This window comes from Drosophila obscura, unplaced genomic scaffold (genome assembly GCF_018151105.1).
Source record: "Drosophila obscura isolate BZ-5 IFL unplaced genomic scaffold, ASM1815110v1 contig_150, whole genome shotgun sequence".
Classification (NCBI taxonomy): Eukaryota; Metazoa; Arthropoda; class Insecta; order Diptera; family Drosophilidae; genus Drosophila; species Drosophila obscura.
Window position 1 is genome coordinate 5899734 of NW_024542736.1, and position 20618 is coordinate 5920351.

At 47.0% G+C, this 20618-nt stretch overlaps 10 protein-coding genes across 14 annotated transcripts; 5 read left to right on the forward strand and 5 right to left on the reverse strand.

Annotated features, from left to right (window-relative positions):
- Window positions 1–96: 96 nt before the first annotated feature.
- Window positions 97–1857, reverse strand: LOC111070846 (hyphally regulated cell wall protein 3). The gene is made up of 5 exons (XM_022361820.2): window positions 1749–1857; window positions 1388–1679; window positions 778–1327; window positions 476–710; window positions 97–412 (listed from the first exon to the last, which is right to left on the reverse strand). Exons 1-5 carry the CDS (start codon window positions 1752–1754, stop codon window positions 383–385), a joined length of 1113 nt encoding a protein of 370 aa, XP_022217512.2. The 5' UTR covers window positions 1755–1857; the 3' UTR covers window positions 97–382.
- A 68-nt stretch (window positions 1858–1925) lies between these two features.
- On the forward strand, window positions 1926–3879 carry LOC111070823 (spindle assembly abnormal protein 6 homolog). Of its 2 annotated transcripts, none has more exons than XM_022361787.2 (3): window positions 1926–2164; window positions 2231–3395; window positions 3456–3879. In XM_022361787.2, exons 1-3 carry the CDS (start codon window positions 1994–1996, stop codon window positions 3512–3514), a joined length of 1395 nt encoding a protein of 464 aa, XP_022217479.2. In that variant the 5' UTR covers window positions 1926–1993; the 3' UTR covers window positions 3515–3879. The 2 variants fall into 2 exon arrangements, with proteins under 2 accessions (XP_022217479.2, XP_022217473.2); XM_022361781.2 differs by having other exon boundaries at window positions 1927–2164; window positions 2228–3395; window positions 3456–3878.
- Window positions 3527–4219, reverse strand: LOC111070853 (coiled-coil domain-containing protein 12). The gene is made up of 2 exons (XM_022361850.2): window positions 4020–4219; window positions 3527–3954 (listed from the first exon to the last, which is right to left on the reverse strand). Exons 1-2 carry the CDS (start codon window positions 4145–4147, stop codon window positions 3606–3608), a joined length of 477 nt encoding a protein of 158 aa, XP_022217542.1. The 5' UTR covers window positions 4148–4219; the 3' UTR covers window positions 3527–3605.
- Window positions 4220–4389: 170 nt separating this feature from the next.
- Window positions 4390–6190, forward strand: LOC111070849. The gene is made up of 2 exons (XM_022361835.2): window positions 4390–4720; window positions 4827–6190. The coding sequence occupies exon 2, from the start codon at window positions 4895–4897 to the stop codon at window positions 5987–5989; it is 1095 nt and encodes a 364-aa protein (XP_022217527.2). The 5' UTR covers window positions 4390–4720; window positions 4827–4894; the 3' UTR covers window positions 5990–6190.
- Window positions 6191–6192: 2 nt separating this feature from the next.
- On the forward strand, window positions 6193–7209 carry LOC111070865. 3 transcript variants are annotated; one of them, XM_022361904.2, is made up of 4 exons: window positions 6193–6603; window positions 6673–6822; window positions 7037–7045; window positions 7125–7202. In XM_022361904.2, exons 1-2 carry the CDS (start codon window positions 6296–6298, stop codon window positions 6791–6793), a joined length of 429 nt encoding a protein of 142 aa, XP_022217596.1. In that variant the 5' UTR covers window positions 6193–6295; the 3' UTR covers window positions 6794–6822; window positions 7037–7045; window positions 7125–7202. The 3 variants fall into 3 exon arrangements, 2 of the variants coding, with proteins under 2 accessions (XP_022217596.1, XP_022217581.1); XR_002607431.2 differs by having other exon boundaries at window positions 6673–6845; window positions 7037–7209; XM_022361889.2 differs by having other exon boundaries at window positions 7037–7208.
- Window positions 6937–10152, forward strand: LOC111070781 (ADAM 17-like protease). 2 transcript variants are annotated; one of them, XM_022361678.2, is made up of 10 exons: window positions 6937–7045; window positions 7125–7367; window positions 7433–7869; window positions 7931–8125; window positions 8321–8459; window positions 8627–8862; window positions 8937–9500; window positions 9564–9669; window positions 9733–9895; window positions 9957–10152. In XM_022361678.2, exons 1-10 carry the CDS (start codon window positions 6937–6939, stop codon window positions 9997–9999), a joined length of 2235 nt encoding a protein of 744 aa, XP_022217370.2. In that variant the 3' UTR covers window positions 10000–10152. The 2 variants fall into 2 exon arrangements, with proteins under 2 accessions (XP_022217370.2, XP_022217390.2); XM_022361698.2 differs by lacking the exons at window positions 8321–8459; window positions 8937–9500; window positions 9564–9669; window positions 9733–9895; window positions 9957–10152 and having other exon boundaries at window positions 8627–8742.
- A 6-nt stretch (window positions 10153–10158) lies between these two features.
- Window positions 10159–11123, reverse strand: LOC111070858 (nucleoplasmin-like protein). The gene is made up of 4 exons (XM_022361863.2): window positions 11001–11123; window positions 10724–10869; window positions 10498–10665; window positions 10159–10434 (listed from the first exon to the last, which is right to left on the reverse strand). Exons 1-4 carry the CDS (start codon window positions 11020–11022, stop codon window positions 10297–10299), a joined length of 474 nt encoding a protein of 157 aa, XP_022217555.1. The 5' UTR covers window positions 11023–11123; the 3' UTR covers window positions 10159–10296.
- A 284-nt stretch (window positions 11124–11407) lies between these two features.
- Window positions 11408–16142, forward strand: LOC111070861 (nucleoplasmin-like protein). The gene is made up of 3 exons (XM_022361877.2): window positions 11408–11518; window positions 11763–11896; window positions 15350–16142. The coding sequence occupies exons 1-3, from the start codon at window positions 11497–11499 to the stop codon at window positions 15662–15664; spliced, it is 471 nt and encodes a 156-aa protein (XP_022217569.1). The 5' UTR covers window positions 11408–11496; the 3' UTR covers window positions 15665–16142.
- Window positions 12139–15045, reverse strand: LOC111070806 (sodium-independent sulfate anion transporter). Its single transcript, XM_022361763.2, has 7 exons — window positions 14811–15045; window positions 13629–14272; window positions 13258–13570; window positions 12901–13203; window positions 12696–12841; window positions 12458–12628; window positions 12139–12387 (listed from the first exon to the last, which is right to left on the reverse strand). Exons 1-7 carry the CDS (start codon window positions 14824–14826, stop codon window positions 12184–12186), a joined length of 1797 nt encoding a protein of 598 aa, XP_022217455.2. The 5' UTR covers window positions 14827–15045; the 3' UTR covers window positions 12139–12183.
- A 10-nt stretch (window positions 16143–16152) lies between the features above and the next one.
- On the reverse strand, window positions 16153–20230 carry LOC111070812 (4-hydroxybutyrate coenzyme A transferase). Its single transcript, XM_022361773.2, has 4 exons — window positions 19718–20230; window positions 17355–17747; window positions 16881–17285; window positions 16153–16815 (listed from the first exon to the last, which is right to left on the reverse strand). Exons 1-4 carry the CDS (start codon window positions 19893–19895, stop codon window positions 16361–16363), a joined length of 1431 nt encoding a protein of 476 aa, XP_022217465.1. The 5' UTR covers window positions 19896–20230; the 3' UTR covers window positions 16153–16360.
- Window positions 20231–20618: the final 388 nt, after the last annotated feature.

Below are 20618 nucleotides of genomic sequence, written 5' to 3' on the forward strand. Positions count from 1 at the left end.
CCGATAACAATATGCGCAGACAGCCCTGGTGTCTGTTAAAATTCAAAACTGACTAAATTGGTATTTGTGATTGATTGTATTGATTGACTCGTCGTATCAAGTTGCACATAATTTATATGATTATTTAAGTATTGCGGTAAATATTGTAACAATCTTAGCTACAGATAACAAATACATATACTGTTGATGCGGGCTTAAAAGTACTGCATTCGGGCGAATGAAAAAAAACTAAAAAAAACTTGTATGCTTAAATTAAAGGTGAAGGGCGCACGAGACAATGGAAAACAAAATTTGGCTATTACAATATTAATTTGAGTTGCCGAAGCATTGCAAACGGTATAACTATTTTGCAGCTCTTCAAAATCTTCTATTTCCGCCCATATTATTTGGTCCCGGTCTGGGCCCGTTGAAACTGTAGAGGCGAAAGCACTATGTAATACGAATTATTTAATTTATCCATCATAATTATACCAACCGGTTTCGATGAACTGCCCCTCCCCCACGGCCGCCTTTCTTGCCTTCCCAATGGAGGAAACTCTGTTTGATATGATGCATGCAAACCACTCTGATCGTGCCGATCTACTGCTCCAGGCTTGTTGGAGGCGCCTCCTGGACGCTGTGGTCTGTTGTGCTCATTGTTGGCTGCACCACGTCTGGCATTAAATCCACCGCGTTCATTGTAGCTGCCACGTCTACCTTGCGGATCAGCACTTGGAGTAAAACATAATTAAAAACATAGTTAAGAGAGAACTCGTAAGTGACCCCTAGCAGGCATACCCGTTCACTCCGGAACTGTTGCGATTGCCACTGCTGCTGCCATTGCGAAAGCGATTTTGCTGCACACCAAAGGTCATCTGCTGCTGCTCCACTGGCAAGGCGAAACCGCGGCGGTCTTGTCTTACACCAGTGCCCCCCCTCGGATTATTAAAGCTAGAGTTTCCAGCAAGAAAGTCGTTATTGTTATTCGATGGACTGTTTTTTATGTTCCTCCTTTGCCCCTGTGAAGCTCCTCTATTGGCACTGCTAGATCCTGCACCGTCATTATTATCCCTGTGTTGAAACCGGTTGCTGCTAAAGCGACCACCATCACCGTTTCTTCCACCATTACTTCCAACACTGAATTTGTTCCTATATCCTTGAGGGGACTCGTTCGACGTCTGCTGTGGTGGTCCCTTGCTGTATGGCGCATTGCGCTGCTGTCTAAAATTTGTCTCATTCCTTATGGGCCCAAATTGATTTCCATTCGATTTGAATCCACCTTCACTGCCATATCTACCACCCGCGCTCCCACCGCCATCGCGCCTATGGTTTGAGGCACCACTTTGACCTGTGCGAAACATACTTTAAATTTGAAAATAATATACATCGGTGCGACTTGGATGCTTACCTTCCAAGGATCTGCGCCCCGAGCCCCCACCGACACTTGGCGGGACACGGCTGCCGGCTCCATTTCTGCTTCTTTCTTTTGGCCTGCCGGCCTCAACTACAATTGATACGCCTTTAAAAAGAGTTCCATTGAGGGCAGCTATGGCTGCATCGGCCATGTCGGAAGTCTCTAAATGTACGAATCCACATCGATTCATAACATCTGCCTCAACGACTCCATAATTTGCAAAAAGACGTCTGAGCTCGTCCGGTTTGCAGCCAGACGGCAGGCTGCCCACGAAGACTTTCGCAGTCTGCAGTGTGGATAAAACAACCTATTTTATAATTTACCGATTCTGACCACATCTTTAGCTCTTACGTACAGACATATGTATGTATTTATTTTTCTTTTTATGTATTTTCGCGTTTTTCTTTTATTAATATAGAGATGGACATATTGCACTTATTAGGGAAACCTAGTGTGGTGTAACGGTGGTGGCTCGGGGTATATATCAATGTACACCGATGCTTGCGATAGTCACTTATCAGCCCTGCTTTTGTTTACAATTTCAATATTTACAATCTATATATATTTTAAACTTAATATATTTTATCTTGCCCAACTGAAATGTGGACGACGCCAAGCAATGGGGACAGCTTCGTAAATATGGATTACAGCAAAAACGTGGTGACCATTATGCCGAGCGTGGAAATGTTGGTCAGTTTCTCACATGACATGATGCGCGCCAAAAAGGCTTGTTTACTGTACGCTGAAAAGATGGACTTCAAAGAAATGATGGTGAGTGGAACCCGAACCACCAGCACCACCCCCTCCCCGATTTTAAACATATTAATTTTGCAGCAGCTGCGCTTAGCGGAGAAAGCTGATCAGCGTCGCATGTATATTACGACTGTGGACTGTACTTCCTTCCACGAGCTGAAGCAGGATCAGTCCCTGAATGTGACCTTCGCTGGCTTCATGGACAATGTGGTACGCATGCTCAAAGACTGCCAGTCGGGTAAATTGGAGCTGCACTTGGCCGCTAGAGATCCAAGTGGATCCGATTACCAGTTGCAGTTCGTGGAAATAAGATCATTTAAGAACCTCATACACTTGTGTTTGCCCTGCCGATCTGCACCCCTCAACACGGTCCTCTACTACATAAATCTCATGCTAGATGCCTCCCACAAGAAATGCTTTCTGCTGGAAGAGAGCATCCAGCAGGCCCAACTAGAACAGAATTCCCAGCGTGCGCATATGGATAGATTGGGGGCGGAAAACAGCAAACTCAGAGACGCATTGGCTGAGAATACGCGCCGCTTGGAGGAACAGCACTCTGCCGAGCTGCTGCAAATGGAGGGGAAACTGTCCAAGGTGAACGAGCAGCGCAGCAATGAGCTAGAACGCCATCGCAGATCGATCTCCAGCATTCAGTCACAGTTGGAGAAGGCCAACGTGGATAAATCTGACACAAAGATAGCCCTGGAACAGCTCGAGAAGCGCCACCAAGCATTGAGTGATGAGCTATCCAGCTGCAAATCCCGCATGTGCAACCTAAAGGAGCAGAACGACAAGCTGCACACCGACACAGTCAATGCCAAGAAGCACGAGCGCAAATTGGAGTACAAAATTGAAGACCTCAAACAGCACACCGTCGAGCTGCAGGAACATATTCAGCGAAACAACAAGGAAAAGGCTAACGTGGCTGCTGAGCTGGAAGCGGAGAAGAAGATTTTGCACACAAAGCGGCAAGCGCTGGAAATGGCATCGGAGGAAATCGCCAAGGCCAATCAGATAATCCTTAAGCAGAACCAAGAGATCCTTGGCCACAAAAAAACCATAGGCTGGCGAACAGAAGTGGCCCTGCAGCAGGAAAAGGCCATTCAGGAAAAAGAAAAACTGTTGTCTCTGCGCGAGAATGAGCTAAGGCAAGCGCGAAAGACAATCAAAGAGCTACGCGAGGAAATTCCTCAGCAACTGCTCTCCATGCGACAGTTTGCCAACACTCTAGAGAAAAAGTATTCAAATCGTAAGTGATCACTTTTTGAATGCTTGTTCCGTAATCATATCATCTCCCATTTAATTACAGAGATACTCACACTGAAGGAACGTTTATCAACGGGCAGCGGCAAGGAGAACTGCCGCTAGGATTCCATGTGCTTAGTTTTACTTATCGTTAATTTATTCTCATTTCCCATTGATGCATAGGTTTAATAAAATTGAGTTTTATAGTTTGGCTCTAGTCATAGTCGTCCTCGACACTAGTGCCGGCCTGAGCGGCAGCCACGTTAACAGCCTGACTGATATCCTCGATCTGGTTCATCTTCAGCCTCTCGCGTATGAGCTCGGCAATAGCCTTCTGTGTGCGACGCTCCAGGCGATCCAACTTCTTGCTGGCGTCGCGCTTAAGGTCCCAGTCTGGCTTGCGTGGGGCCAGGTTGCTTATGTCTATCTCGTCGATTACCATAGGTTCTTGCAATAAATTCAGCTGCGTTTCAACGGCGGACTCTATGTTCCCCGTTGGCTCCTGCAAGAGAACTTCCCCGATGGTGTTTTCATTTTGTGGTTTGTAGCTGCGGAAAACTGGCCTGCAAATGTAACAAGTTTTTCATTAAACACTGGACCTTTGTGTGGCTATATATTCCATAATTACTTGGGCAATTTTTCATTCAGCTCGGACGAATCTGCGCCTTTGTTTTGGGCCTGTTCCCGCAGTTTTTGCAATCGCTCCTTGCGCTTAAGGGACTCTTCCGTAAGCCTGCCCACGTTGTGGTTTTCCATAGGTGTTATTAAACACTAATGTACAATGAAAAACAAAACTATACAGATTTTCTGTGAATTCCGCTGCCGCTTCAATGCTCACCTCGACAATCCAGCCGAACTGATAATGAGCACGATATATCTGCCAGATATATCTTTTTTGTTGTTTGTTATTAATTTGCATTCAGTGGCATTTTGGAACACTGGCATAAATTCAGCGTTTTTCTCGATATATCGATGTAGCGATATGTGCATACATGTATACATAGCATCGCGTTTACGTTTACCAGAGGAGGGGTGGACAGCTTGCCTTTTATCTGAATTAAACAAATAAGTGTTAAAATATTGTTAATTGATCCTGCTGCGCTGCCTTTGGAATCGCAACTGTGCTAAGGCCTAAAAACACACGACCGCGGTGCAACGAAGATACGTGGACGCGACCAAATAAACAAGCGAAGACGGATGCCCACAACACAACAAATTGTGTTTGCAGCTGCCACAACTGTTTTGGAGTAAAACCAAAATAAATTGCCCAGAGCTAGTGCTCTAGTGCAGTGCGCACACCAATTTAAGACGCAAACGCTCTGCTTTTAGGTAACTCTTTGATTCTGTGGCTGTGGCTATTAAAAACCGCTGCCGCTGCCTGCCGCTGTATTTACATGTACATAGCTAATAAATGTGTGTTTTTTCCTGATCAAAGGGAGCAGGGAGCCCATTGTTCTGCCTCGGCAACTAGTGACACCGTTTTGCCCGGCAGCTGTGCTAAAAATGGAGTGGACCAGGGAGAAGACGTTGCAGCTCATCGTCGAGTACCGGTGTCGTCGTGGCCTGTGGGACATGACATGTGAAGAGTATCGCAAGAAAGATGTTAAGCAGCGTCTCTTGAGCGAAGTCGGTCAGGCTCTTGGCGGGAACATACCCACAAACGAGTTGGAGAAAAAGTTCCACACGCTGCGGACTCAATATCACAGAGAAATAAATCGCATGAAACGGAAGGAGCCGTACAACTCAAAGTGGTTTGGCTTCAAGAATCTCGCCTTCCTCAGTTCGCCATACGCCTGTCGAGCCACGAAGGGCCGCGTAAAGATCGAAATGCAATCGGACGAGCGCAGCAGTCGCTCTAACGCGCTGGAGAAGCTAATTGAGGAGACGACCAAGGATGTCGACGAGGACATCATTGAGGAGTCCGAGCAAGAGGACATGGAGGTCAAGCCGAAGCTGAGCAAAGAGATAAATGTGCGGTATGTCAGCCATGTCCTCCACGAGGACGAACACGACACAATCGAGAGTCATAATCAGCAGTCGCTCATGGATCTGCATGGGGATCCTGTGGAAGCGGTCAGTTTTCAGGCCAATGAAAACGGAGAGCTCCACTATCAGTCGAATCCAGCGACGAGCACTGCCGCCATATCCAGTAACGCGGTTCACGTGCTCTCCGGTCGCATCATAAAGATACCCAAGCGGGACCCCACCGCCGTCGGAGACCAAGATGGGTACTACGACGAGCACCACCTGCATCCGCCCCAAGTCAAGCGTCTCTACTACGATACCAGCACCACGTCACACAATGCCACTATTTTGGAATCCACGCAAAATGGCAATCCTGTGGTCAACATACGACTTCCGAAGGTCAGCACCACAGGGAACACGCCCCTCCTGTCAACCAAGGTGGGCACTTCATCCCTCTCTAGCCCCGCCTCACCGTCGGTCGTGAGCATGGCACCGCGCGATGAGTTCTCCACGTACGGAGAGTATGTGGCGAATGAGCTGCGTGCAATCACCAGTCGGGAGAGCCTCATCGCCCTCAAACACAAGATCAACACGGTCATTTTCGAAGCAAATATGGCCGAGTTCCAGAAATAATTAAATAGTAGATCCCAATACTATGCTCTAAAAAATTAAGTATCTTTGCTAGAGCTAGAGCGAGAGCTATTAACTACAATTTGACCCCTACGTTTAAAGATTGAAATTGTGTCGCCCTTATTACCATTTCCATTTGAATTTGTACATTTACACACAGACAAATATGTAACAGTTTAAATACATAAGCCAAATATATAATTTAGTGGAATATCAATTCAGTTTAGTTGTACAATAGTCTAGCAGGCAGCTCTCCTTTGGTTTGTTTGTTTTTTTTTTTTATTTCAGTTAAATTTCAGTTTGCACATTATGTCCGATTCCATTTGCGATCCGTTTACAAATCTACCAGTCAAATTTGATATTAACGAGCTCATTAAGGAGTTCAAGCCGGAGGTGCAGGAGCGAAACATTTACGAAGCGAAGGGACCACGAGACTTTCTCCACCTGCCAAGCAAACGGTGGGCGGTCTTGCCCAGTTTCGAGCATCAGTTGGAGCATTTGAAGCCAAATCTTTCCTGTCGCCTCAACGAATATCTGCGTTGTCGGTATAGGAAGTTCCTAGATAACGTTCCAAAGAATTACGTAACCATCTCCGTCCATGGAACAAACATTAGCAGGTAAAAATACGTCTAATTAATAGCATCGCATCTAATAGGACTGGCCTTGCCTGTACATTTCCATCAAAGAATGCCCAAGCCCAGAAGGAAGTCGTTGAATGGGCAATTTTATGGTGTCGACAATAAACTAGCGCCCATTCCCGTCTTGGCAGATCCCCGCCACCATGCACCGAAAAGCAAGAGAAATTAGGAAAAATAATTCGAGTATAATTTGAATAGGTACAGTACAGTTACAGTACAAGGTACAGTAAACCTTTTCTCTATATTTGTGTTATCGAAGCCAGCTGATGGCATGTCTATCGAGTCCTCGAGTCGCGACCCGAAAAATCAATAATGCAGAAAAATATCAATTGCGGGCGAAAAATGTTTACAAAATGCATTAGTTGCTGTGGCTTTACGATAATCTATGTTTTTTTCGCCTGCCTTTTAATAGAGAACTGCGGTGAGCAAACATTAGCCATTTCCATACCCCACCCCACACAAAGTATCTCGATTGAGTTATGGTGTATCTGGTGTTTTAGTTGCCTTGCAAAGGACGCTGCGCCACTACGAGTTGTTTCACAAGGACGATGTTTTGCATAGGGTGGTCAAGAGAGGTATTATTAAACATAGCAAAAATCCATTCAACACCATCAAGGAGGTGGAATTCACGACACTGGGCAAAAACTTTCGACTGATTTTGCATCCGCATCGCGAGGTCCTCCACAGCAAATTTCGCGCCTATGCCGTGGATGCTGATGGCAACGAGACGGTGGTGCATATGGGTAAATACTCAATTTGGTAAAAATAAATTGCCACCAGCTGAGGCGAGGCTGCTGTTTGCTTACAGATCATGATAGCTTTTACACGGGCCGCGTGTTTGGTGAGCTAGAGTCTTCGGTGCGGGCCCACATCGAGGACGGCACTATGACCATGTCCATACACTTGCCGGACGAAACGTATCACATTGAGCCTTCGTGGCGCCACTTGCCTGCAGCCAAAAAAGACACCATGGTGGCATACAAATCGTCCGATGTGAAGCTGCATAAAAACGAGCATGGCGCCACCCCAAAGACTTGTGGATACATCAAGGAGGGTCTGGAGCTGGAGAGCAAGGACAAAGACGACGACGCTCTGGACAATGAGATACACTCGCGCGAGAAGCGCCAGTCGGATCAGTACGAGTACACGCCCACCAAGACCCGCTGTCCGCTGCTGCTAGTGGCCGACTATCGGTTCTTCCAGGAGATGGGCGGAGGCAACACAAAGACGACCATTAACTACTTGGTAAGCTGTTCTAAACTTCTAGCCTGGAAGGATGTATAGCAACTTGAAATGTCTCCCACAGATCAGTCTTATAGACCGAGTGCACAAAATCTATAACGACACGGTGTGGCAGGACCGCTCCGATCAGGAGGGATTCAAGGGCATGGGCTTTGTGATCAAGAAGATTGTGGTGCACTCGGAGCCCACGCGCCTGCGGGGTGGCGAGGCCCACTACAACATGATCCGGGAGAAATGGGATGTGCGCAATCTGCTGGAGGTGAGTGTCTGCCGCATCAAAGTCGAATCAAAGTTTAATCAATTGTGTCGTGTAGTTGTGATTGCCTCATTGTCTCTCATATATGTAACTCTTGTTCTTGGACTCTCTCTTACTCTAATCCCTCTGTGACTGCTAACCTGTGTCTGTGTCTGTGCTGTGCCATGTGTGTTTGAATGGCACCTGCCCCGGGAGTAGGTCTTCTCCCGGGAGTACAGCCACAAAGACTTTTGCTTAGCTCATCTCTTTACCGATCTGAAATTCGAAGGCGGCATTTTAGGTTTGGCTTACGTTGGCTCCCCGCGTCGCAACTCCGTTGGCGGCATTTGCACTCCAGGTTGTTGCTAATCCCAGATACAATACTCGTACTAGTTTCGTCATTATCATTTGGCTTACACACTTGCGTTCTATTTGTTTTCCTTTGTTTCGTTCAAGTTTTTAGCATTCATTGATTGTCCATCCACAGAAACTAACTCGCTTTCTCCTCTGTTCTCCAATCTCAAGAATATTTCAAGAATGGATACACGCTGTATTTAAACTCGGGCCTGAGCAGCTCGCGCAACCACTACGGCCAGCGGGTGATCACACGGGAGGCCGATCTGGTCACGGCCCATGAGTTTGGACACAACTGGGGCTCCGAGCATGACCCTGACATACCGGAGTGCTCCCCCAGCGCCTCGCAGGGCGGCAGCTTTCTGATGTACACCTACTCAGTCAGCGGCTACGACGTGAACAACAAGGTAGGAGCAATATTTACTAGCAGCTCCCAGTTGGATCTTACGTTAACTTTTTCCGTTTTTCGTTCTCCGTTTAGAAATTCTCGCCCTGCTCGCTTCGATCCATACGAAAAGTGTTGCAGGCCAAGTCTGGTCGCTGCTTCTCAGAGCCGGAGGAGTCGTTCTGCGGAAATTTGCGCGTGGAGGGGGACGAGCAGTGCGATGCCGGGCTGCTGGGCACCGAGGACAATGACTCGTGCTGCGACAAGAACTGCAAACTGCGTCGCAACCAGGGCGCCATGTGCAGCGACAAGAACTCGCCCTGCTGCCAGAACTGCCAGTTCATGGCCTCTGGCATGAAGTGCCGGGAGGCGCAGTACGCCACCTGCGAGCAGGAGGCGCGGTGCACGGGCGCCCATGCCGAGTGCCCCAAGTCGCCGGCCATGGCGGATGGGACCATCTGCCAGGAGCGGGGACAGTGCCGCAACGGCAAGTGCGTGCCCTATTGCGAGACGCAGGGCTTGCAGAGCTGTATGTGTGATATCATTGTGGATGCCTGCAAGCGCTGCTGCCGCATGAGCATCAATGAGACATGCTTCCCGGTGGAGCCGCCGGATGTCCTGCCCGATGGCACGCCCTGCATAACTGGATTTTGCAATAAGGTGAGGGCGAAATTCTAACGAAATATTCCACCATATTTATCCCATCATTTTGTGTTTGTGCAGGGCGTGTGCGAGAAGACCATACAGGATGTGGTCGAGCGCTTTTGGGACATCATTGAGGAGATCAATGTTGCCAAAACCCTGCGATTTCTCAAGGACAACATTGTCAGTAAGTATTCCCGTACGATTTCCTTTTGATAGTGGCCTAATGGCATGCCCATGCTCCTTCCAGTGGCCGTTGTTCTGGTCACCTCAGTCTTTTGGATACCCATCAGCTGTGTCATTTCATACTTCGATCGGAAGAAGCTGCGCCACGAAATGAAGCTCATCGAGTGGAGCCAGAAACTGGACCTCATACATCCCAGCGATGAGAGGCGTCGTGTCATACATATACGGTATGGATCCGCTACAGTTTAAGCATGTCTCCAGACCATGAAATTCGTTGTTTTATTTCAGCGTGCCACGCCAGAAGATCTCTGTGGCGCGAGCCTGTAACTAGCACAAATCCCGGTGGCGGCCATTTTTTTATCTTCCGTGAGCATTCTTCTCAAAACTGCCACAATTCTTTTGTATTAAGCGACATATTTGAACATAACATAAAACAATGAATAAAATTCCATATACTATAGACCAACCACACACACACATTCGCAGAACGTACTTTCGTTTCGATTTATTTGAATCTTTTTGAAAAATATATATATATTAATTTGCAGATGCTTTGTTTTCTCTTGTTTTGTTTTATTCTCTTTTTTGTATCATTTTGTATTAGCTTACTGGATAGTTTATTGTTACTTTACTTCTTTGTAATTTTGCTCTTGCCGTTCGTCTGTGGCACAGCGTCCTCGTCAAAGTCGCCGTCGCTGTCCTCCTCATCGTCGGAATACTCCTCATACATATGGCCATCGTCGAACTCTCCAAAGTTCATCTCGGCCTAAAGAAGAAGACATCGAATAAGAACCAGGAAACGAAGTAATCACCAGTAAATAGTATGTACCTTTCCGCAGACATATACCGGCCCAGTGCCCTGCACCAATTTAAATGTGACTGATCCATTTGGGAACTCCACATTAGGCCTTAAGCTGCGCGTCTCCCCGACCTTCAGAACTGCTATGGGTATCTTCACAGTCTTTTTCTCACCATCATCGTTCACGTTTGTCTCCGCCTGCAAATTCGAATCAACTATTATCTTGAACCCATGCTATATGCTGTATATACTGTACCTGTACAACATTAAATTCGCCCGTCTTCGCTTCGGACCCGAGGGAGATCTGTTTTATTATCAACTTGTGTGAGTGGACGACGTACTCCTCTGGAATATCGGGTACATCGAACTGTGCAATTGGATCTTTCTCGCTGAGTGTAACACCTGAATCAAGAAGCAAGAAAATTCAACTAAGTTTTCTTTTGCCGGTCGGGGCCGGTACTCGCCAGCGCCAACTAAATTCCGCGCTGTTTTCGTTTGGATATGCCAATGCACACGAAAATGTAGCTACTTACCATAAAAAGATTCGGACTCCATTTGTAGTTCTTGTATCACACAATTGTACAGTCAATTATAAATGGAAATTTTTTGTACTCTTACACGTGCCCGTAATGATGGCGGTGATGATGAGATATTGAAGCATTGAGCAGGGCTGGTAAACGTTCAAGAACTGACGAGCATTTCATCGATAGTCACGCGAATCTGATGAAAATGGAAATATATATTAAAAATACATAATATTTAAACGTGATTCCCTCTGTATGGATTATAAAATTGTGAAATCATTTGAATAAAAAACAAATTTCATTATTATTAGTTTCAAGATCCCCAGACTGTACCGAAAATCATTTCGATAGATATGTGGGAAAAACACCAATAGTGGCAACTCTACTACTTCCACCCCCGATATTATCGGTGGTCTTGCATCTCTAGCTACCATTTTGCAAATTTTTTGCTCAACACGTGTTCGACGCTCGGTTCTTTTAAATTAATATTAACCAAATAACTGCAATGGCTGAGGAATCATTCTATGGTAAATATAATAAACCAATGCAAGTTCAATTCAAGTCTAGTGCATCCGCAATAGGCGGCTTGAAGTTCGAGTTATGCGTGAGTGAAAGGACAGACGCCGCCGCTTGCCGGTGTTTTTGTTCAAGGTTGCCGCTGACTAATTATTGTGTCTGTGCATATGTACATACATAAATGTAGATACACACACATGTGTTCTCTCTTGTTAAACATAATGGGGTACTAAGAACAAATGATCTAATTTTCAGGTGTTACTTTGACCGCCGAAAGCAACAGCGTGACGTGGGACGTAGACGAGGATTACGCACGAGGCCAGAAGTTGGTGATCAAACAGATTCTGCTGGGCGCGGAAGCCAAGGAGAATGAGTTCAACGTGGTGGAGGTGAGTGTCCATAAATTCTGTGTATATGCGCGCGCCGCATGCGTCTGCCGACCCGTCTGCTTCTTTTTTTTTTGCTGTGTTTTATGCCGGGGCAAGGACCGGTTTCTCTATTCTCATTGGCATGGGTAAGGGTAATTTTTGTCTGTACATCTGCACCGAATGCACCGTACTCCCATCCCCCCTCGAGTTATAAGTAACTGTACGCAGATACAGATACAAAAATGCGACTTAAAAGAGGAAAATTATCACACATTTATTGAATTGTGTATTCACTCTGTTTAATCAATCTATTCAAATTGGGATATCTTCACCGTTGCATCAGCTTCATTTTCCAATGCTTCCATTAATTCTGGGAAGCTCTTTGAGAACTTCAGCATTTTACGCGTCTTGCTGTCTATCCGGCAAAGCACCCCCGCTGCCGGTACGCTCCAGTTCCAGCAAATGAGATTGCAGTTGAGTAGCGCAAGGTCCTCCCGCAGCGAAATGAGGTTCTGCAAAGTAACAGGAGGGTAGTGGAATGGTGTGATGTGGTGTCTCCCTAGACTGGATAGCTCCGCTTACCAGCGCCACCGTGGTATCAATCGATCCGATCTCGTCTCCCTTGATAACAACCAGCATTATGGCACCCTGCCGACTCGTCACGTGGGATAAAATGGCAGTCTTGAGGTATTCCGCTGCCGAGTAGTCGACACTGCCCTTCAAATCGGCCAGGCTCAGCTCCACGTCATTGTACTGCCACAAAGAAGGAGTGAAATGAAATCTCGTGGTGAACTTTATATCTGGTTGAGCGTAAGCGTACCGTTTGGGTCTCCAAATGGAATTGCGGCTTCATGCTCTTGTACAGCAGGAAGAGTGCATTAAAGACGATGCCCACAACCATACCAAACTCCAGAGTCCAGAACAAACAGCACAGAACGGTAACCAGGAAGGGCAGCATATCACGCTCTACAGAAGGACACAAGTGGCCTTATTGGCACCCTCCTTACGCTCTGAAAAATACTCACTCTTGGCCCGCCAGATCTCCGCTATGGTCTCATATTCCACCATGAAGAGCATGGCTGCTATTATGATGGCTGCCAGCGTGGCCTTGGGTATGTAGGCAAACGTAGAGGTGAGAAAGGCGAGGGTCATGAGAACGAGGGCGCCTGTCACGGCGCCACCTAGTGGGGTCTTCACGCCACTGGCATTGTTGATGGCCGTCCGCGTGAAGGAGCCAGTTATGGGCATGGACAGAAAGAAGCTGCTGAGCACATTGCTCATGCCTAGAGCAATCATCTCCTGCGAGGCATTCACGATCTTTCCTTTAGCTAAACGAACAATCAGTTAACAATCAGTAAATCGATGCCCGAAGCATTACTCACAGAAAGCCTTTGCCACGGCCACGCTCTCGAGTATAGACAGCAGGGGAATGGACACCATTGCGGAGCCAAGATTCGAGACCATGCCACCAAAGCTGACGGGGTCTCCGGATGTTGGATCCTGCGTGTGGAATGGTGGCGCCTTGAATGGGGGCAGGCCCGAAGTAATGGTTCCACTCACGAGGAATGGCAGGGACGCGGAGCCTCGGCTCAGCAGGTAGCACAGAAGGATGCCCACGAACACAGCCACGGCATTGCGTGAGAGCGAGAGATACTTCAGCAGACTGCGGTAGCCAAAGGGCAAGTCTGTGATTTTCTGCAATAATAAACCCGAATTACATGTTGAATGCGGATCCGGAAAGATCCGATCTTACCCGCATGAGCAGCAACAGGACTAATGTGCAGCATCCCAAAATGGCATCGTTTGGACGCGTGTGCTTGATGTGGCCAAAGAAATGTATCCACGAGTCGAGGAACCCCGTGGAGCTGCCTGATATGCCAAACAGATTGTTGATTTGCCCACTGGCGATGGTAATGGCGGCCGCCATCGTGAATCCGGTGGTCACCGGCACCGAAATGAAGCGCATGAGCACGCCCAGATTGAGCAGACCCAGCACCAGGATGATGCAGCCAGACAGGAAACAGAGCAGAACCGCGTAGTCCGGGTTGCCGTCCACATAGGGACGCACCATAAGGGCCATGATTGCAGTGGGGCCCACTGTGATGTCCTTGCAGGTGCCCAGCAATATGTAGACGAAGCCGCCCATGAACGCCGAGTAGAGGCCATAGGCGGGAGGGAGATTGGCAACCACCCCATAGGCTATGGCTTGAGGCACAGCCGTGAGGCCCACCGTCAGACCCGCCACAATGTCCATCGGTAGAAAGTTCAGCTGATACTTTGGCAGCCAATCTGTGACGGGCAGCAGTTTGCGCACGGTTCGCAGGCTGCAGCAGCTTCGTGCCCTTGTGCCCATGGCCTCGCACACATTTGGCAGGCGTTCCCGATAGAGATTTGGATCTGGAATCACATTTGCAGAGCAATTAAATATACACATATAAACCTGCGGCTGTTTGGGGTCCGTCTGGATGTCTGCGTCATTATGTACTTGATTGGGAAACAGTACAGAGATTTCTAATCACACATTATCTTTATGCCTGATCAGTGGTCTGAAGTGCCTTAATAAATTCTTTGGCCCGGACGCAGTATGTAGTCTTGTGACTGTTGGAAACAGCTGGATAGACAGCTTCATCCAAGGGGAACCGCGCTTGTCTATCAGCATTACAAAAAAAAAACCCTAGATTATGCTGTCTCCAGGGTAAGCCAGGTTTCCTGTTTCGTTTTTTTTAATTGGCAACACTTTTCAGGGAATCCCTGTCTTTGATGTTATGATCCCCATGATGCACATGATCCCCTGTGATCCGCTGCCTGCAGGCAACATACACGTGAAGCCTAAAAGGCCAGAAAGGGATAACAGATACCAGGCTGGATAGAGGGCCATTTCAGGAGTCGTGGGATCGGTTTTCTTTCGCTGGAAAGTGTACTGCTCTCTACGTACCTTCAGTATCGCACATGCTGACAATCGGGAGTCGCGAGGGTTGGGAGTTGTGAATTATATTTTACACGTTTCGTTAGATGATTTTAATTAGCGGCCACTTGTTACATGTGGCAGGGCAGAGGCAGAGGAGGCGAACCGCTCTTCAAGTGAGAGTGCACTTGATAAATTTCCTGCATGTAGGTGGGGGCCGAACCGAACCGTTTCGCACAAGCGTGGTCTAGCGAATGGTCTAGCGCAAAACTGTGGCTGAATGCGTAGCCAGCAGAAACGAGAAACGAGAGTGACGGCTATCATCGCACCCAGGGGACAGTTATGGGGAAGGTGCACGGCGGCTCGACGGACAATGATTAGGGAAGCGATAAAGCCAACGACACAGACGCATACCCCCATGATGAGCTTCGAATAGGCGGCGGGGCGCGTAAATTAGAAATTAGAAATGTAATCTGCAAAGTCAACAACTGTCTCTGAACCACTTGAAGCTTGTATCTGTCTGTTCCATCATCATAATCAAACGAATACGATTCCATTCTTTTACGCAGGTCAACACAGTGAAGGACTCTGTTCAAATTCCGATTGCTGTCTTGAAGGCAGGCGAGACCCGCGCCGTCAATCCAGATGTGGAGTTCTACGAGTCGAAGGTCACGTTCAAGCTGATCAAGGGCAGTGGACCCGTGTACATTCACGGCCACAACATCAAGGACGATGTCGAGGTGGTCGACATGGAGGAGGAGGATGAGGAGGACGATGTGGCCGAGGACGAGGAGGATGAGCACCCAAAGAAGCGGGCCAAGATCGAGCAGAACGCTGCAGCCGCTGCCGGCGATAAAAACGCCAAGAACAACAAGAAGAAGTAAAAACCACCGGATAGCCGGAAATTAAATCTAAATCATCGTAAATCGTCAACCATCCATCGATGATGGTTTAAGCTATTCTTCACGTGTAGATTTAACAAGCAACAAAGTGTTTTAGGCCCTATTTTACAATACGATACGATACGATACGATACGCGATACATAACATACTGAGAATACAATTTAGTTCCTTTTGAACGAGAACAGATCCTTAACCTAAACTTTGAACCACTTAACCTTAACTTTACATTACATTCAGTTCAAAGGCAACGTTGTGTGCTCGTGTCTCGTGTAATCTTAAGCGGAAAGCCCCTAAACAGCGGCACACACTAATCGAACACACAGATTTGTATATACATATAAAACCTACAACTAAACATCTAAAAACTAAAAAAACAAACCGAACTTCCTGTACGCCTTGTGCCCCCCCTCCTTCATAAATGTGGTATGAAATTAAACTGTCGTCGGTATTTAAATGAAATTTTCGAGTATTTCTCACATGAATTCGTTTTATTTTGCCATCTCAATTTGGTAATGCTAAAGAAGGATCTTAAGCTTAAGCTGATTTGATCGTATCCTCGTGTAGCTCTCAAACTCAAACAATTTCGGGAATGCGTTTACGGATTTCTGATTCAGGCCACACTGAAATTGTTTCTATTCATCGACGATTTGGATTTAGATGTAGATTTTCGTTTGGATTTAGTTTGGCGACGGCATCACCTTGATGCGCTCAAAGCAGTTCTTCTCCAGGGTCTCACGGTGCTTGGGGTCGGATATCTGGATCAGTTCGTACATGCGCTGGCGCACATTCTTGCCAAACAGCGACGCAATGCCATGCTCCGTGACAACGTAGTGGACGTGGGCCCTTGAAGTAACGACGCCAGCGCCTGGCTTCAGCGTGGGCACAATTTTGCTCTCGCCATTCTTGGTGGTCGAGGGCATGGCGATGATTGGCACACCCAGGCCATCCAGACCCTCGGCGGCACCGCGGATAAAGTCCACCTGTCCGCCGAAGCCAGAGAAGAAGCGCGTGCCAATGGAGTCGGAGCAGACCTGACCAGTCAGATCCACCTCAATGCAGCTGTTGATGGCCGTCATGCGGGGCTGCTGCTTCACGATGCTGGTGTTGTTCACATAGTCGATGCCATACATTTCTATCGAAAGAAACGGATATAAATATACTCTCGGATGGTGGGAAATGTTTCCAGGTATAGCTTACCAATGAAGGGATTGTCGTTGACAAAGTCGTACAGGGGCTGATCTCCAATGAGGAAGGAACCCACAATCCTTCCCTGGTGCATCTTCTTCTTGCTGTTGGTCACACAGCCCTTCTTGACCAGCTCGACCACTCCGTTGGCGAACATCTCGGAGTGGATGCCCAGGTCTTTGTGGTTGTGCAGGGCAGCCAAAACAGCGTCGGGAATGCTGCCAATGCCCATCTGCAGGGTGGCTCCATCCTTCACCAGATTCTCGGCAATCAGTTTGCCAATCTTCTGCTCCACAGCGGAGATCTTTCCAGTGCCATGCTGCGGCAGGCTTTCGTTCACCTCGACAGCAAAGTCAAAGTGCGATTTGTGGATGATGGCATCACCGAAAGTACGCGGCATTTTGGGGTTTATTTGAGCTGAACAGAATCGGAATAGAATTCACATCGCAATTGAGAGGACTTGTCGCTCTGCGATCGATCACTTACCAACAATGATCTTTGAGTTGAGCAGAGCGGCGCGAACGCAGTCGACGCTGGTGCCGAGCGAGCAGTAGCCATGGTTGTCTGGCGGCGACACGTGGATCAAGGACACATCAGGCTTGATAATCTTCTTGTAGAACAGCAGAGGAATTTCATGAAGGAAGATGGGCACATTGTCGCCCCGTCCCTCGGCCACAGCTTTGCGCACGTTGGCGCCCATGAACAGCGAGTTCGAGCGGAAAATGTCCTTGTACTCGGGCTTGCAGTACTCTCCTGGACCCTCCGTATGCATGTGGCAAACGGTGACATCCTTCAGCTGGTTGCACTTTCCATGCAGAGCCATGGCATTCAGGAGAGCGACAGGCGTTGCGGCAGCCCCCTGCGCAAACACCGTATCCCCTTTAGAAAAAAAAGATGCAGGGAAATCATTAATGTTTAATAAATTATTTTGGAATTTGTATCGCTAGCATACGAAAATTTTTGCAATTCGTTAGTACGAGTATTTGGCACCTGCTCGACCACTAATTTCTCGTGTTGTCTCATGCTATATTTGTCGTGCAGTTGTGAAGAGTTGTTAAAATATATTTATAACTGTTTTCAAATGTATGAACACGCATCGGCGTGACTGACAAGTTATTAACTAAAAATAATCAAATTCCCTCCCAACCGAATCTGCTCACAATCTACCGATCAAAGCTTTTGGCTCTTGAAAGCTCTCTAGATGTTTGTTCGGAGGGAGAACGTTGCGTGTGTTAGTAACAGCGGGCAACAGTTCTATGTCTCGTGACTATACTAAATGTTTGTAAACACAAGTGCAGCTCTTCCTAGAAATATACATATATGTTTTGAATTCTCTACAGACAGGCAATGGAGTCAATACCAATGTGCAGCTACCAATACTGTGACCCTCCCCTACGGGCCCCTTATAACGTCATTAAAAATCATCCGATATGTGAAATTCTTATCGGTTGGGGTGTACGAGCCACGTCAATTATAATTATAAGAAAGTTTTCCCCGTAATCTTTTGACAAGTGTCTAGGGGGCACAGAATGCAAAAACCGATACAGAACTGATTCCAGTATAGGCAATAAGTACTGTACAAGTGCCAAAATTGTATCTGCCAAAAACGTGCCATACACAAAACTTTTCCAATCATATTACGTAGTAGATTCTGCGTAGCTTGTGGCCTGCGTTGGCGAATTTGGCTAAAATTAGAGGGAACGGGACCAACACTGACGGCATATACATATACATATGTATGTACAAAATTGTGTAGATTTTGTTGTTGCTTTAGCTGTTGTGGTGGCGGTATGCAAGCCCCCTGGCGCCCCACACATCAATGTTTATCAATTTGCATGGGCCTGCTGATGAGGGAGGCCTTTGAAGTGCTTAGCATTGATTATGTCTCTGTGAATTGTGGGCGTGGCTAACAGTCTCAATTGATTGCATAGCTAAAGTCGCCAAATTGCCTAAATTGAATTTAATCAAAGCAAATTCTGCAAGCGGGTCAGCTGCTTCTGATTATGCTGCTATGTGATGCTATGTGACCACAAAGTACGGGAATCTATAAAGTGTCCAATGACACGAGCACGCAAACACACACAAGTTCACCTGCCCCGCTGATATTCATTGCATAAGAAGCTGTTTTAAATGTTATTAGCTCTTATCAGCACAGCGGGCGACGTGGAGAGCGACGACGATAGCCGCTTGTATCGATACACTTGCCTGTGTGTGTTCGACATTCGTTCTTGGGCCTAAGCTCAGCTTTCCTGCTGCTGATGTTGCTGTTGCAGAGCATGCGAGGGTACAAAGTACAATTTTTGCAACCTAAAAATATAATCTACACACGACGCTCCACTGTGGCCACTGTGTATGTTGAGATACAGATGTACAGTTAATGACCCCTGCATGCATCTGGACGGAAATTTTATACGTGTGAGGGGTGGGGTGGTGTGGGGACATGTCCGCATTGTATGTAAGGGGAGTAAATAAATAACTGATAGCTTAAGCACTCAGCAATGACGATAATCACGGTCAATTTGATTCTGTCAAAGCTATTGAACACCCTATATATGCATGTACACATGTACATATGTAAATGCCCTCCCTGTGCTGTGTGCTCGAAGTAGTTCAACTACGACACACACACACATGGTTTACATTTGCATGCCACAGCCACTGCTCCGCGACCCGTTTCATTTTCGTTCTGTTTTCCTAAGCAAGCCCACTAGAACGCCAAAACATTACATAACCAAAAACTTTGCCATTCTATATGTATAGTATATTAATGAAAACTGAGTTTACAGGTCAGCCCCGGCCCAGTGGCCCTTGGTGCAGTTGCAAAGGCAATCATTTAGGCATGCACTCACCAGACTTGATGCAGGAGACAGCCTCCTCGACAGGCACAATTGGCGGGTCACGGGCAATCGGATGCGACAGCTCACGAACATAGGTGAAGTAGGTGTTGTGGGTGGATGCAGCATTTGCCGATGGTGCGGTCAGGAATTTGTTGATTTGGCCAACATGGCGCGCCAGTTGCTTGCTCATGATTGCAGCTATAGAGACACTCTCACGCACTTAACCGAAAGAACGAACAGCCAAGAGTTGATTAAATAACGTTGTGTTCTGAGATGGCAGTGTATTAGCTGCTAGTCCGTTGATTTCGCTGATTGTGTGCTGTGCCTGCCAGTCTCAAGACTTTGTGTTGTTGTTGCTCCAGCTGCGCGTTTGCAACTAACGTCGACCGCGTAAAACCAGGGCCGGAAATTTTAAAGCAAGAAAAGCACGGGTTCCCTTCCGCCTGGATTTATGCAGTTGAACGTCCGTGGTCCCGATATTCTCCTCGCGGCTCCAGCCACCACGCAACTCCTTTATTTTTGGGACATTTGCTAAGGATCTACGATTTTGTCTTTTTTTGTTTTATTTCCAAAATATCACTAAGTTTTAAGCAGAGCCACTGCTCTCAAAAAATTCGATGGCGCTATAGAGTGTTGGAAAATACGTCAAACATCGATAGTATCGCCGACGACCATAGATGGTGTCGCCCGGGAAAGTTTAACTTGATGTGTTTCGAATTTTTAGATTACTTAAGTTACTCAAAAATAATGCCACTAGTGGGATATTTTTTTACACACATGTAAAATGTTTATATGTACATTGGTTTTCGTGTAAGATTTTGAAATCTTTTCGCTTTTTATATCCCTGCCGCATTGCTTAGTTTTTAAAAAGCGCAACAGAGCTTAAGGGCGAAAGTGAATGATTGTTTGGATT